Source organism: Larus michahellis, chromosome 1 (assembly GCF_964199755.1).
Source record: "Larus michahellis chromosome 1, bLarMic1.1, whole genome shotgun sequence".
Taxonomy (NCBI): Eukaryota; Metazoa; Chordata; class Aves; order Charadriiformes; family Laridae; genus Larus; species Larus michahellis.
The window spans coordinates 38,592,155-38,608,653 of NC_133896.1; the positions used below are offsets into that span (position 1 = coordinate 38,592,155).

General features: G+C 45.3%; 1 protein-coding gene and 1 long non-coding RNA gene across 3 annotated transcripts in view; one reads left to right on the forward strand and one right to left on the reverse strand.

Annotated features, from left to right (window-relative positions):
- GRIP1 (glutamate receptor interacting protein 1) overlaps nt 1-1,525 on the reverse strand; it is a 337,148-nt gene extending 335,623 nt beyond the window's left edge. For both annotated transcript variants that reach the window (XM_074572573.1, XM_074572555.1), the window contains exon 1: nt 1,332-1,525. In XM_074572573.1, coding sequence (XP_074428674.1) covers nt 1,332-1,386 — 55 coding nt within the window. In that variant the 5' untranslated portion in view covers nt 1,387-1,525. The remainder of the gene's footprint in view (nt 1-1,331) is intronic.
- LOC141737677 (uncharacterized) lies at nt 1,466-4,300 on the forward strand. Its single transcript, XR_012585225.1, has 4 exons — nt 1,466-1,548; nt 2,169-2,318; nt 2,691-2,984; nt 3,430-4,300. It is a non-coding gene; the product is annotated as an uncharacterized LOC141737677 (long non-coding RNA).
- The last annotated feature ends 12,199 nt before the right edge of the window (nt 4,301-16,499 follow it).

The following is a 16,499-nucleotide window of genomic DNA, read 5'->3' on the forward strand; positions in this document are numbered from 1 at the left end:
GTTTCTGACGTAGCCAGATTAGAGCCTTTCTAAAGTTTCCTCATCTGTAAAAGCAACTGATATATTTTGACAACTGCCGTCCATCCTATTTCTGCGATTCCTCAGCTACGCAGATTCCTGACATAAAGAAATATGACCACAGATTTCAGTAATGATCGTATTTACTAAGAGGAAGGACTAAAAATCTAGCTTTTTCACAGCAGAAATACCTGCTCCCGTTTCAGCGACTACTTTTATGATGTCATATGTTTGCGATGAACTTCCCATTAGGGATAGGATTTACTAGTCAGAAGCACGTTCTGCAACAGACCTCCACCTCCAACGCAAGGGTACAGTATTTCTTCCACAGAACAAACAAAACCTCCTCTTTTTCAGTGCTTGGTGAATTTTTGCCCCTAGCAGTACAGCTACCTATCCAATACAACGGCAGCCAAAACCAAACGTCCTACTTCAGGACTCCGTACGCTACCACGGAATTAACGACCTGTAAATCAAAGATATAAGACGACGGACATAACCTGAAAGTTCCCCAGTGTAAATGGCGTACCAGCCTTTTTCCCTTTGATTAACAGGCTGAGCAGTGACATGCCAACCTCCCACGACGGAAGCCCTCTTTGAGGAAATGGCAAAGTTACCTTTTCATTAGACCAAATAGAGGATTTATTTTGAAAAGCGACCAGAAACTATCTGTCTTCTGACAACACCGACACCGACGCCGGGCTGTGGGGACCCGAGGCCGATGTCGGGACCAGCGGGGCCGCTGCCCCGGGCACGGCCGGTCGCCCAGGCGCGGTGGCTGCCGCTTCGCGGAGCGGGCGTTCGCGGCCCCCGCCGTGCCGGCGCCCCCCGGGGCGGGATGGGACGGGTCCAGCCGCGACCACGGCCCCCCACGAGCGGCAGCCCGGGGGCTCAGCCCCACGCAGGGAAGTTTCGCGAAGTCACTTCGGACCCCCCACACCCCCTCCCCGGCTCACGCCCCCCCTGGCGTCAGGAGCCCGGCCCGGGGGAGCGCGGGCGGCGGCACCGCGGAGAAAAGTTAGTTGCCGCCAGCGCGGCCCGGCCCGGTGTGCGCCCCCCCCCCCCCACCCCGCCGCGCCCGGCCCGGTCCGCTCCCCCGGTGCCGGCCTCCCGCCGCCGCCGCCCCCTGCGCCCCCCGCTCCTGCCGCGGCGGCGGAGCAAGATGGAAGGCGCGGGGCCGCCCGCCCGTCCCCCCCGCGGGGCGGCTGCCGCCGTGCCCCCGGCATGGTTGAGGGGGGAACCGGCGGCGCGGCAGCCCCCCGCCCTCCCTCCTCCCCCCGGGGTGGCTGCCGCCCCCGGCGCTCCCCGTTCACCTCGCTCCGGCTCGGCTTGCAGGCAGATGGGGATGTTCTTCTTCCAGCCCGGCATGGCTCCGCGCTCAGCGCTGCTGCTGCTGCTGCTGCTCCTGCTGCGGTGGCGGCGGCGGCGGGGGGGGCCGGCTCATGGCAGGGCGAGGCGGCGGCGACCCGCGCTCGGGGGGTGGAAGTCGGCGGCTCCGGCGGGCAGCGGCGGAGGGGCGGCGGCCGCTCGGTGGGAGGGAGGGAAGGAGGGAGGGAAAGAGGGAGGGAGGAACGCCGGGGGAGGGGAGGCGGCGGAGCTCCGCCAGCCTGGGGAAGGGGAGGGAGGGAAGGAAAAAAGGAGCGGGGCGGGTTCGCCCCGGTTCAGCCGGGGACAGACCGGGGGTGGGATGGGGGGAGGGGGAGACGCGGAGGGGCGCCCGGCCCCGGCCCTCCCTGCCGCCGGCCGCACAATGGAGGGCCCGGGGGCGGCCCCCGCTCTGGCAGCGGCGGGGCCAGGTGGGGCGGGACGGGGAGGAGCGGGGGCCGCCGCCAGGTACGGGCCGGTGCGCGGGCGCGGGGCCGCCGCTGCAGATGGGCGCAGGCCGCGGCCCCGCCGGCGGAGAAGGCGTGGGGGGGGCGTGGGTGCGGCTATGACACGCGTGTTGGGGACGGCGCGGGGGTGAGACCCGCGCCCCCGGGGGTCGCCGTCTCCTCACTTGTTGAAGGATGCGAGCGTTGGCCCCGTCCGGGCGCCCGAAGTGGCTGGGTAGGGACGGGGGTCGCCGCCGTGTGGCACCATCCCGACCCGCCCCCTTCGCTGCGGCCGGCGGGGTAAAAACGGGGCTCGTCCCCTTCCCTTTGCTCTGTCAGGTGGGGGAGTCTCCCTGCGCCCACACCTGCGAAAGCCAGGACGGAAAGAGTTAAAACAGCCTGCAAGCTCCCACGGAACGGCACCGGCAGCCCCTTGATCAAATCAACGCGAATTTGCACCATAAAGAGTCCGGGATCCGGTTGTGACAGGTCGGATTTCTGTCATTATTACAGCCAATTCCTTACGACCTTTTTGACCAAAAGACCTCGCATCTCACCACTAAAATTGTTTCTGACGCAGCCGTGTCCTAACAGGAGGCTAATGCTGCGGCCATTAAATATTCCTTTTATTTTTTTACAGAAAAAAACCCAAACACTATAGAAATTCAAAGTGGCAGGTTTGAATGTTATTTAAAAATTATAGTAATATAAGTGAAGCGCTTTTTTTTTTTTTTTCTGAGGGTCTTCTGTGGGTGGAGTGCTGTATGAGCTTCATCCTGCCTAGCAGTTATGTTGTGATTATTTTTGCATTGTCTCTCATTTCCTCATATTTATAGAAATTATGTAATTTTACATGGCCAGAAAACTACACGTGAACCCTTACTTCAGATGAAGACTTGAAGGGTTTCCTGGATTTAATTTCAGCTGTAAACATAATGACAGTTCCCTGACACGGCGTTTTTCTGCGTTGACTTTGTGCCAGCGCGTAATGCAGAATGTGTGTCTTGATGATCATGAAAATCCCTTGATTAAAATCCCGTTGATGAGAGCTGCAGCTACTGGCTTTTCCTTGATTGCACTTGGGCCGTGGTCCCATCATCGGTAATGGATGTCACGCGTGGCAGGATCGCTGTATCAGTGTGATCCAAATGAGGAGTAAGTATATCCTGGATTTCTGCTGAATTAAGAGTATACAATAAGGAGTTGCTTTTTCTGGCAACTCTCTTGCTGTCTGTGAGAGGACAGGTGATACTTGAGCCAACAAAATCCAACGGCACCATGATAACAAACAAAAAACATTTTACCAAGTTAGAGGTGTCAGGCTGGGTTTATGTCAGGTTTGAATTATGTGGCCACTGATTTCATTATTGGAGGCACTAAATTTGGATTTCCTGCATCTTTGAACCACAGCCTTGTGTCCCCTCTTCAAGAAGAGACATGTTTATCCTAATACTCTCCTTCCTTTCATAGTGCCTTTACTTAAATAATGTCGGGGGGCAGGGGGGTGTTTAATTGCTATTTCTACAGAAAAATATGAGTGTGCATGTGAATTTCTAAGCATTATAAAATAAAGATCTCCAGCCAGATTCTTTGCTCGCAGGGCAAAGCTTCCAGAAGATGCCTTTGGGGCATGCAAGCAGAGCAACTGCGGTGCCCGAGGCAGGTTCAGAGGAAACGGAGAGGGACAAGACTCTGCGGCTGCTCAGCCCAGCATCCACCCACGCGAGGAGCAGGTGCTGAAAGCTGTCCCAAGAGCTGCTGGAGAACACACGCTGGAGAACACACAGCCTGGAAACAGGTTTCAAGGCAATAAAGTGGTTTAGAAGCCATACAGCTACTTTTAAAAAATTACTTTGGCACTTACTCTCCTAACCTCTGCCATTTCTTAAAAGAAACTTGGGCTTTAAAGTGCTATGGAATGAAATAAAATGTCACATGATTGTGTGTTATCCATGTCCTAAATCTTACCCTTTACCTCTGATGTCCAGCTTTTACTCCTAGTCTTTCCATTATGAATGAAAAAAATACAAACATTGAGCCTTAACATTGTAGTTCTGATCCTCCAGCCAATTTTTTGCCAGCGCTGGAGTTCTGCAGAATTGCAGGTCAGAGGAATATAGTAGTGGATTGCCCTACTCTTCAGTCAACAATAAGCCATTTTCTATATGTTTGTTTTTTTTTTTTATATAGTGCCATCACTATGAATGTGAGCAAAAATTCTTTAGGACTGAATGTGAGATTTTTCAGGGTCCTGCAGGAGTCATAAAATCCCAGCTGCTGGTTTGGATTTGCTCCAGAACTGTATTTCAAAATGAGGGATAAGTCCTATTTTTTCTAAATATCGCTGGCTTCTTAGGATATAAGTATGCTACATATTAAATAGCTGACAATATTTGCATCGCTGCATGGAATATGTAAGCTTCTCTCTGTCTTATCCAAGATGTTACAAATAAATCCTTTTAGGCAATGACACTCTGTAATTCCCTGTTTCTGTGCTACAGGAAAAGCTTGCATGGGTGCCTGGCTCAAGTTAATTTAATTGCATTCTCTTACTCACATGAGCTGTTTTACACCGAACAACTGCTTCTGCGTATTCCAATGCTAGTAACGGAAGAAAGCGGTCACCTGATTCAGATGTGCATTTTGTGGTGAATATACCACACCAACAGCATATAAACTTCCTGCCAGTGCTTTTCTGTCTACGGCTTTTTCCCCCAGAGAATTTTAAATGAATGGAATCTTGATTTTCAAGGAGGCACCCTTTCTTCCTACAGCATGGAGGTCATCTGAAGCATGTATAATAACACTCTAGAATTAATCAAAAGCAAAAGAAGTATAATATTCCCAAGGAAAGGTTTTATTCTGTGAGCGTCCTAAAGAAAAGATTCATTTTTTTATTTCCTCTTCTTATGTATTCCCTAAAGCTAGTTAGGAGAAATACGCAGATGGGGGAGCTGAGGGTTCAGTTCTGGAGGAGTGGAATGTTTCTCAGTAATTGCAGATTTGCACCAACAATTACCTTTAAGTTACCTCTAAGAGATGTCTCAGCTTTAAGATCTTTAAACGCTGGGGTTTTTTCCTCAGTGACTGACACTATCCATGCTCATATACATGTTTGTGATTAAAAAGAGCTTTAGAAAGCGGCAAGGAGACCACCTCCTGCAAATAAGAATCCAAAAGGACCTATTAAAATAATTTTGAAAATAGTAAGATATTGCAACTTCTACATGTTTCTGGTCATTCCAGCCCTGGAAACTTCCATGTCATTCTGAATAGATGGAAAGTGCTTGAGCCTACCACGTCGTTCTTGGTGGCTCTGCAGTATTTGCCTGCGCCGTCCAGGAGGAAGGAAGGGTAAGTTCGGATCCTTTTAGATGGACCAGCTATCAATACGGCCTGACACTGAGGTATTCCCACTAAGGGTTACATAAATGTGTACAAGTCACATTAAATTGTGACGTGATTTCATTAAAAAAGTGATACCAATCTTGTCAGAACTGAGCACTGGGCAAACCAGAGACGCGCTCCATTATCTTCCCTGCACGCTGCTCTTTTATTTTCTCTTTCTTTATTTTCCTTTTATTAAAGAGGTGCCTTATCTTGAAAGCTATTTGTCACATTGCTGAACATCAGATCAAAAAGTTCATAGATGAGACGTAAGGAGCATAGCAACAATTGAATTTTTTTAGATGCACTTTAGCACGTTTATTAACAAATGTTAAGAAAAAATAGGAGGATGTCCTGCTGCAGAGCAGCTTCACTGGGGAGTATCCTCCTTAGGACAGTGCAGAAGACATGGTCCCTTTTATTTGTGGCCCCGTGAGTCTTTCCCGTTGGCACAGTAATGGACTTCAGCAAGAGACGAGGATGTCTGAGCCTGCCTCTGGAAATGGGCCCTGCAGGAGGTTAAGACTCAGGTTTCCGGGTCTGTCAGTCCCAAACAGGTTTAGGAATCTGGTAAAGCACGAACGTGATTAGTTTGGGCAAGTTGGCAGCAATTCCGCGTGTGCTCAGTAACAGAAATTTAGGTACCGAAGTGATTATAGATAAGCACTTTGCTGGTGCAGCCTTCCAAATAAGCAAAAGGGAAGGTGGGAGTTTTAAGGGCTGTGTTTGTGGGTTTAGGAACCTGCATTCTACCTGTCGCCCACGCTATGTGTCCGCGTGCCTCTGGATTTAGCCGTCTGATGTTTTGAGGTGGCAGGAAGATTTTCTCCATTTCCCTTAGAAAACAATATTTCTAAGGTTCTATCTCAGATCCTTGAACTACAGCAAACAAGCTTACAGTTAGCAGAAGATGATCTGTGGACCCTTGGTCGCGTGGAGTCTTGATCGTGTCATCCTTGTGCCAAACAGACTTACAAACTCACGGGGCGGCAGACTTTCTGGGGATACTTAACTTGCCTTTTCCTGTTTCTTTAACCTACCCCCAAAACAAAGAGACACCATTTTCTAGTATGCTGAGGCTTTAATCTCTGGACTGATACAGGTACCCGAGTTTAAAATTTTGTTTTTCATGTGCCGATAAAATACAGGACTCTAATTAGTGCTTATCGCTATTTTGTTTGCACAAAAATGAGTTTTGTAAATCAGTTGCAAAGGGCTACACAATTAACAACGTAATGAAACAAGCAAATTACGCAAATATTAAATAGTCTGACTTATAGCTGCCTTTTTGTGCTGATATTGAAGTATAAATAAAATTAGAGCATCGACTAGAAAGAGACTTTAAAAATTGCAATTACTTAAAACTTTAAGCTTTGCAAAAGGTGTCTCTATAAGCAAGCAGTTAAAGCAGATATAAGGAAAAACATTCAAAAGTATCTGAAGGTACCTAAGGGTTTTTGAGTTACTGAAGCCCCTAACCAGTATATCTACATGCCAATGTGCCTAAATCACTGACAATACTAAAAATCCATAAATGACCTCACATTCTGACATCTGCGGGTATTCCCACCTCTGGCCATGAGGCTGTAGTGTATGTTGTGTTGTAACTCCTGGCCTTGCCAACCTGCTTTGCATTAACCTTTTCCATACGTCCTGTTCCAGGAAGAACAATCAATCACACAATAGTCGTGGTTGGAAGGTGCCTCTGGAGATGACCTAGTCCAACCCCCCCTGCTCAAAGCAGGGGCAATCAGAGCAGGTTGCTCAGGACCGTGCCTAGGTGGGCGTTGAGTATCTTCAAGGATGGAGACTTCACAGCCTGTCCAGGTGTTGTGGCCCCACGTTGGGCACCAATAAATCTGTCATGGTTTGTGCTGGACTGGCCACTGAAACAAACAACAGCTGCTCTCCCCCACCAGCATATAATGGTACACGAGGTTACTCCTCCCCATGTGCAGGATTTTGCATTTCCCTTTGCTGAACCTCAGGAGATTCCTGTTTGCTCATTTCTCCAGCCTGTTGAGGTCCCTCGGAAGGGAGCACAACCATCTGGTGTATCCACCACTCCTCCCAGTTTTGCGTCATCAGCAAATGTGCTGAGGGTGCTCTCTGTCCCATCATCCAGGTCATTAAAGGTGTTAAACCATTTCAGTATCAAACCCTGAGGTACGCTACTGGTGACTGGCCTCCAACTGGACTTGGTGGGTCTGAGCACAACCCTCTTGTACAGCCCAGCTCAGGTGCGCCAAACGGTGTGATACCCATCACTCAGCACTTTGTCGCCTGCCTGGAGGAAGGCACCAGAAGTCAACTTAATTTCTGTGGTCAGCATAGGAAAGGCTTTCATTTTAAGGCACGGTTCTTAACGCAGTCAAGCTGAGTTTTACAGGGAGGAGATAAAGCCTGCGGCAGAAAAGGAATGCAGTTTTGGGAACAATCCAGGGAGTTAAAAGCTCAGGATCAGCCTGCAATAAAGAACGGACTGTGAGGCACCCCAGGATGAGGATGGCCTAGTGAAAAGACTGAGGAAGACCTGGACCTGCAGGAATCAAATCCAGACTCTGGTAACTGCCATTCATTGTAATTATTTAAGCAAGCATTACAGGGCATGATTTCTGATTTCATTGTGACCAATGCGATTGTTATTGTCAAGGACACTGCATGTAGTGGAATGGGATTTTGCTTCAGTTTTGGGGACAAGTCACATATTTCCCCTCTCTCCCTTGGTCTTCCACGATCCAAGGCAGATTCCATGGACGGATGAAGAAAATGAGAGAGAGAAAAAGACCAGACCTTAAGTGACGATCTTTCCTTAAAAAGATAAGAATTACAGGTAACCTGAGTGGTAAACTCCGCAAAGCTGATTTTTCTTGGGATGCTTGTTCTGCCTGTTCTCGGCGCGCCGCCTGGGTGGGGGCACAGGGGTTTAGAGGGTGCCAGTTGTGCTTTCAGCTCTCCTGTGCTCCTTGTTCGGCAGCCCGTCAGGGTCTGCTTCGGTGTCTCCAGAAGACACAGTACTAGAGGACAGCCCGTGCAAAACAAACTCAATTTGGTCCCTGAAATTCCCAAGGTGGATACGCTTTCTTCATGTGCCTTTCCTGCATATTTCATTTTGATGCTTGTCTGCGTTGAATTCTGATAAATGTATTTACTTACTTTTTCTGGCAAGCGACCTGCAGCCATGAATACTATTAATGACACTCAGCACACTTTGGGAAGCCCATTATCGGAAAGCCAGCTGCTATTTCAGGCACATTAGTTATACCCATTACCCACACACAAGCCACACGATTGATTGTCTCGCACATCCTCGCTAGCCCAGAAATAATGACTTGCCAGTTCTAAAACAGTCATGGACTTACAGCAAATAGGGGTAACCAGCTCTACAGGGCAACCATTTCCGCTGCAGGGCGTTAAGTGTCCCATTCCTGGAGGCCAAGGGCAAGCTCATGAAATGTATCTGCCTCCTGGGATGGAAGATCTGGAGCCACCGCTTGTCACCTCAGGTCTCCACGCTGATTTGATCCTACCCCTCCTAAATACACTTTACACCTGAAGAGCTGATCTGTGCAGGATCCAGCATCTCACAGAACATCTGCCTGTTGTAGGAGCTCTTGGCCAGCATAGAGGACAGCAGTGAGATGGAGGGAAGGAGAACAACCAGTGAGCAGCCTCAGGAGTGAATGCCTCAAGTAAGGCTGGAGCTGAGTTAAAACCATTGACGCTTTGCAGGGACAGGAAAGATGGACTCAGTTTTACATGATAATCTAAGAAATATTTCCTAAAATGGACGCAAGTTTTGAGACGCTACACGCCCCAGCATCCCTAACTCCAAATCTTTGTAACTGTAGCGTGAGGGAGGAATAGCCCTCAAAAGCTATGAGCGAAAGACTTGATGTTGTGCCAGCAGAAGCAGGTAAGTCGGAACACGAAAGGACACGGCAATGTAGGTGTGCTCCAAGTGCCTTTCAAGAATGGGACCTCAGCTGCCCAGATGAGTTCACAATTTTTAAGTTTTACGCCAAATCTGAAAGAAAAGGTTATTATTTTCTACCTACTATAACAAAACAGCCATAAAGCTGATGCTCAGCTAGGGTGCCCATCAGAAAAATGTTGGTCACTTTTTCATTTTTTGAAATGTAGATTACATTTAGTCTTTTAAGGAAATTCAGTATCATTAATGCAAATTTATGTGAATTATACTATTCTCTGCATCTCCTACAACATACAGAACATTGAGCTGATGAGACAGCAGCTTTTCTTAAAGGTATTTGAGATAATATAATGATCTTACAGAATGTGTTTGTAACCCTTGCACCAGACAAGGAAGAAAACCTTCAATTACGCTTTACAGCAGCAAAGACTTACATAAACGGTTTAAAACATTAAAAGAACATTAAGATTAGAGAGGTATAATAAGATAAGTATTTTATCATGAGTTTTCTACAAAGAAGACATACTATTTTGTATTAATTACTACTATTATCCAATGCCAACAGCCCTGATCCAGAAGAGGATGTACGACAAACCATAACTTTAATGATATGGTTAGTTCCGCCAACGGAGTGAAAAGAGCTTTCCTGGATCAGGCAATCCAGCAGGTTCTGTGTAACACAATACTCACAGTGACATTTAGAGATTCAGACTCTTACTTAAAAAAAGAAAAAAAAAAAAAGGGAAGGAGCGGTACACAATAGACTGATACGAAATACCCATGTCTTCTGTCTCTATTATGTGTGTTTCTCCTTTGGACAATGATAAGGCGTGTTTTCTTGAAAAGAAACGTAATCCATTTATAAAACCTTTTGTTCTCAATCTATATGCTAGTACATATTTTGCCTTAACCGTCCTGCATAAAGCCGTACCACTTCAGAGCTAAAACTAGCAGCATGTTGCAACTTTATTGTAAAGCCTCTGTATTAATGGGTAGTACTGTTCTTGTTTTTTCAGACTTAGAAAGTGGAAAAAAAGGTCGCTAAATATTGATTTCCTTTATAATAACAATTAATTGCACCATTTTATATATGTACTTTGCCCCGTTCCCTTACAAATACATGCGAGTCGCACTAAGATTTACAAGAATCAGTTGGCAATCAGAACTTCAGTAGAGGAGTTTATTTTTTAACAAAACCATGAAGATCCTGTGTTTTGCTTCTATAGGCAAAACACTTGCATGCACTATTTTCCTCAGGTTTGGTTGACTGTAATACACTTGTTGATCAGACCACTCTGAAAAGGATGTTGGCAGAACTAAATCTTTTAAATCATCTTAATATTTATAATTAAGTCTTAATTCTGCCTGTGGCAGAATTAAGTCTTCTCTTAATTTGACCAAAGTAAGTAATCATCCAATTGACTTGGGAAGTATCTGGGTTTGAATCCACTTCATTTTACCTCCAGCGCTATTCAAATGTAGTAGTAATTATAGTAATAGTAACAATTAATTGCAGTACATTTGTTAAGGGTTACATTTAAAGGTCTTAAATGTCCTTTTCTTTAGCCCTGGCTTGGACAATAAAATGTTCAGCTGTTAATATCAAGAATTTGTACATTCAATTATTCAATAAAGTTTGCACACATGCAAACCTGTTAAAGTTAACCCGACAGAAAAAAATACTGGGCCATTGATTCCCTCTGTTACCCATTTATGATGTAATTATTTTTAGCTCACCTCTTGATTTTTAAATATGCACTGGGAATGCTAATTTTGCTGCTTCCCCTTTTGTCGTCATCCCCCTGCTAAAAAGCTTACAACTCATGTCGTACTTACTGTACGTTTGCTTTTGACTTGAACATTTAGGTGCCTCTTCAAAATTTAAATGATCAACTGTTATTGCAAACATCTTTTTTTTAGTATCAATATAGTAATTTACATTTGCGTAGGAAATCCAAAGCAGTTCACAAACTAGTGGTATCACTCTTTCTAGTTACTAAAAGTTAAAAATAGTGAATTTTACATGTAAAGGGAATAAATTGAAACTGTCATCATTGTTTTTTTAAATGAAGGACGGGAAAACAAATTTCGAACTAAAAGTAGCTGTTACCATGACACAGTCTAAATGTTTAGGGGAAAAAATACCACCAACATTAAAATAGCAGCATGTTTTTGAGAAACCTGAACTGTTGGGGAACTACTATGGTCATTTCTCAACATAGACGGAGTCCTGGAAGGACCCAGGTGGTCTCAGTTCCCTTGAAGAAAGAGCAGGAGGAGGATACCCAGCCTGCTGCTGAACAGAACCTTCAGTGCTGGAAACCTTAAGGGTTGGTCTAGAAAATGAAGAAATGCAGGGTAATGATAATTGAGTAACATTCGCCTGTCAGAGAAAATGGCACCTCTATGGCAGCCAATGCAAACACACGGCTTTGAACCTTCTCTCACATAATATAATAAGCAGATTGATAGAAAATAATATTTTAACAAAACTCCCTAGCTAGTAATTTTCACTGTGAAACAACTTGAGGGTAGCATAATATTATGCTACTTGGGAAAGAGTTTTTTCTTTTCCAGACTATTCATTGCTTTCTCTCCTTCAAGGCTCCTGTACAAAAAAAATACCAGAAACTCTCTCACTCAAAGCCTTTGTAACAACAAAGAGTGACTCAAAAAAAAAAAAATCCTTTGATGCCCATTTGTGACCCATAGAAGAGACTACAGACACCAAAACAGCGTGATGGCAATGTCTCAACAACAAAGTAAAGAAGTTGAAACTGCACAAACAAGGGGGGGGGGGGTGTCTGCAGTTTTATAATGCAATAAAATGTCTCATTAAATAAAGTGTAACAGAACCAGCTCAGAAATTGCAGCTAATCCTTTGGGTAGATCAACAAATTAGCTATTATAAGCAATTCAAATGCAATGTTTCAATCTACGCCGGTGGCTTGTAATGAATTTTTACATTGGACGTTTTCTGGGGGAAAATACCCCAGTTCAGATTTACCAAAACAATAGCCTCTGAGGCCTCTGAAAGAAATCCAATGTCACACTTCACCATACAAGGCTTCTGAGGGAGGGAATCTTCTGGGGCAGCCTTTCTGACAGCCCTTCACCCACCGCTGGCTTTTTTCCTGCCCTTTGTCCAAAGGGCCATGCCACAGGCAGGCAGGTCCCAGCAGGCAGGGGACCGGGCTGGGGCACGGCGCTGCCACTCCTGACCCACCTCCCGGGGGCTGCTGCAGCCCATAGCTGGTAGAGTCATTGCATTCACACCCAACTATTAGCTAAAAGTGGCCTGACAAAGTCTGTAACATCTTCCAGGACACCTCCCAACGCACATAGGTAGTGCACGCCGTCTACTTGCACAGCAGTGTTTTAACTCAACTTCTATTGAGTAGTATTGCAGATAATACTGTGCAGATAATACTGCTTGCTATGGCACAAACACAGGTAACTCAGACCTGCACTCGTGCTCATGTAAGCACTCACATAAGCCATGCCACTGCCACACTCTCAGCTTTAAAAAAGGAAATTCACAGGGGCAGCGAGAAGCAGCCACCAAGTAGAGGATGCTGCTCTGCTTAGGTGTCACCTTCTCGTTCCTCCCAGCCCAGTGAGACTCTGAGATGCTTCTTCAGGGTCTGATAAGAAGATCTAGAGGTCCCTCACGCTCCTGAGAGAAAAAAAAAAAAAGAGGGAATCAGTGGAAGTTATTGTTAACAGAGTGAGAGGACAGTAATGCTGCTGCTGTAGGAGCTCAAGCACTTCCCTGCCATTGCTGGCTGCATGTAGCCCCCGCTGCATCGGGCAAGTGCCGAGGATACCAAACCCAGCCCAGGTCTGCGAGGGAAGTGACAACCACTTGCAGTAGCAGCTAGCGCCAGGACCATATGACAGTGATTTGTAGCATAGATTTGTTTCACACAGGATCAAAACCTACAGAAAAGCATGCACTGCGCGTAAGGGAATTACTCTCTCCGCTGCCTCTCCCCAGCGGACCTCTGCCAATGGCATCTGGGCACCATTTTTCAAATACGAGCAACTCAGTCCAACTCCTCCACACCAGTACTGCACCTAGACATTTATGGAGCATTTGTGGTCAGTGAGTAAATAATCACTGTCTGCATTTAAATATAGAAGGTTTCCAAAGGATATTGCTGCCCATGTTTAAAAACAGAGCACACAGGCTCGCTATAAATTTTTGGAGGCTTTGCCAAGCTGAAGTTCTTGGATTTGCTTTCCTCTGACCGAAACAACGAGTCTTTAAGGTGCTGCTGTAAAAGCACTGGTTGCAACTGCTAATTCACACAGGAACTGTAACTGCACGAAGGTAAAAAAGTAAACAGTCTACTGTGATGAAGCAAGTTCAGTATGGTAAGGGTTCAGGGTACATCTTACTCCCATCTTTTTCTTTGCTACGTGCATCATATTTTCTTTGCAGTGGCTTATACCACTTGCGAATTCTGGTTTTAAATAAAAGGCAGCTGGCAAAAAGTAATTGCCTGTTTAGTATGTGTGTGATTCTGATTGCTCCCATGCCATGAACATACTACTGGGCTTGTTTCAAGATGTGACAGATGGCACTTGATTTACTTTGGTCACAGCAATGGCATCTCTTTTTAACATGGTGTGGCTGGGTGGCAAGGAAGGTTTCTGTGGGCTCTTGTGGGCTCAGGAACCAGGTCCTTGGGGGTTCCAAGCCCTAGAGGTTAATAAGGGAAAGACTTCTAGGGTCCAGAGGAGGTTTTGTGGGATTTCTTACAGCCCAGGAGGCCTGTGCTGGGCAGGGAGCTGGCCTGAAGGAAAAATCTCACATTGCTAAAATGCACTTGGCAGGCAAAACGGGGAAACTGTTTACAAACTCCTGCACCAAAAGTTTACAGCTGCAGTTTCTGTTCCAACAAAACGCTACGTTTAAAAGCTGAAAGCAATCTTGGTCATTTGGATGTTCTCTTTCAAGAGGAGGTGAAGGTGGATTCACGTTGGACTTCTTGCCACTTTGGGGTCCTGTTATAAATAGCAAAGAAAACACAGATTCCCAGAAATTCTGTAGAAAATGCTCCAATTCTTGGAATACATAACAAAATAAATTAGAAAGTAAGATCTATATGTAAAACATCTTGGAAAACTACTGTCGCTGGGATTTTAGTTCTGGAGGCTTGATTTCCATATTGTGGTACAGTTTCTCTCAGACTATTTCATTCCTATTTCACAGAATCACAGAACTGTAGGGGTTGGAAGGGACCTTTGGAGATCAGGTAGTCCAACCCCCCTGCCAAAGCAGGTAAACTGCCAAACTTGCAAATCTTGTCTGGTCTCTGAGAAAGAAAACCAAGCAGGTTGTATTAAAGTTCTAATGAACATTGAATTATAAGCCCAAAGTGGTTACAATTTGTTTGTGGATAGGTATAAAATGTCATTGAACAACTGGAAGCCAATAATGATAATTTTCCGAAGTCAGAGCATGAATATACAGGATGTTTCTCCATAGATTGCTGAAATACTAAGAGTACATAATCACACTGGGGAAAAGGAATTTTACTCGCATGCTCTGCGTGAGCTGTTGACATGCTTTTCTCTATGCCAGAAAATCTAAGGAAAACAGAGCCAATAAAGAACATTCACTGGGAAATTATTTTATATTTTGCAAAACGGCAATAAATGTGTTCCTCCTGCACTGCTTGAACAATAGGAAACATCCACTATAAACTCTTGAAAATGAATACTGACAGTATTCATTTCACGTATTTCAAAGCAAGCGCATTCTACATATTAGGCCTATTCTACAAATTTAATTTAAATATATGAAAGATATATAAATATATATATCCCTTGAAACTGTATGCAGACATGAATTTTCCATGTTCTTCAAAATATATTGAGCTTTTCCTTAATGAACAATAGACCGCACGTCAGGAATGCAGAGTTTAGAAGTTTCAGAGCCTGCTATATTCATGTGTGCGCTTGTCCTGCAATACTTGGAATATATAAGGTACTTTTAGACATAAAATTGAAGCAATTCCATGTGCAAAACAAATTCAATGTTTTTTATCAGGGAAGACAAAGGCTTGCGGCTAAATAAGAATTGCCTCTCAAAAATTATGGAAAATAACTTTGAAAAGTAAGTGAAAAGGGGCTATTGTAGGGCGCTAAGGGGTTAAAGAATATTTAGGAGTATCATGTTCTAATTCTGCCCTTCCCTTTCTTCTCCTCCTCCCTTCTTCCGCCCTTCTCTCCAAGGATGTGCTTCCCCACCCCTGTCCACCTCTGTCCCCTTCAGCCTCGCCTGCCCCGGGGACCGGTGTCCTTCTCCTTGTCGTGAACAGCCCTCGGCTGCCTGGGTGCTGGCGAAAGGCACCTCACGAGCTGAGAAGGGAGGAGGAGGAGGAGGAGGAGGCAGAGAAAGCTGGGGGAGGCTACTGTAATCTTCCCAGTCCTATTACACAGAACCCTCCCTTTTCCGTATGCTTGGCTCTGACGCTGAAGACAAAGCTGGTGGCCTGGACCGGAGGCACTGGTGTTGGGTCCTCCCGTTGTGCAAGGCTCAGTGAAGGTTTTACTCAACATGACTGGGCGAAGCGGGCAGCAAGTGCACAGGTGTTGAGGACCTGTGTTTTGCTTTCTGTATCATCCCTCAGAACAAAATGAAGACCCCCAAAAAGCTTCCCCATAGCCCCCTGTGGTTGTAGTACACGAGCAACATGATCTGTCATAAATTCCTGTACATCAAAGCAATATTAGCACTGGGGCTCTGCGTATTTTTTCTTTGGAAAGAATTTGATTATAGGCTCAGTATAGCCTGGATTTGTCAAAGCCCGACTCTCTGTTCCTTGCTCTTTTGCAGTGTTTACACTGGTGTAAATCAAACGCAATGTAAATTAAACACAGTATAAATTAAACACAATGTAAGTTAAATACAATGCTGCTGAATTAGAGCAAAGTTTGCAGGTAAAGATTTATGCAATAGAGATTATAAAGAAAAATGTGAAGAAAAAAGGTATGGAATCTTTATTTTCTTTTAAAACAGGAAGGTTAGCTGCTGTTTAATTGTTCTTTGAACGTATATTGTTCTATGACAGGTTCACTTCCAGACAGCTTGAGTGTCAGTTCTTTACTTATCCATACTGAGACTATGGGAATGCTTTCGGAGTAACAACTCCATCAAGGCATCTGACTACTGTCTTCATTACTGATTTTAGTGCACAGAACAGAAGAAAATATGGCCAAAAATATTTAAAATATGACAGCACTTAATATATTAGCTGAATAAACGCCTCCTAAAAATTTTACATTAATATGAATACCACATAATATTTTCAAAATGGAATCTGACTTGCTTTAAAGTT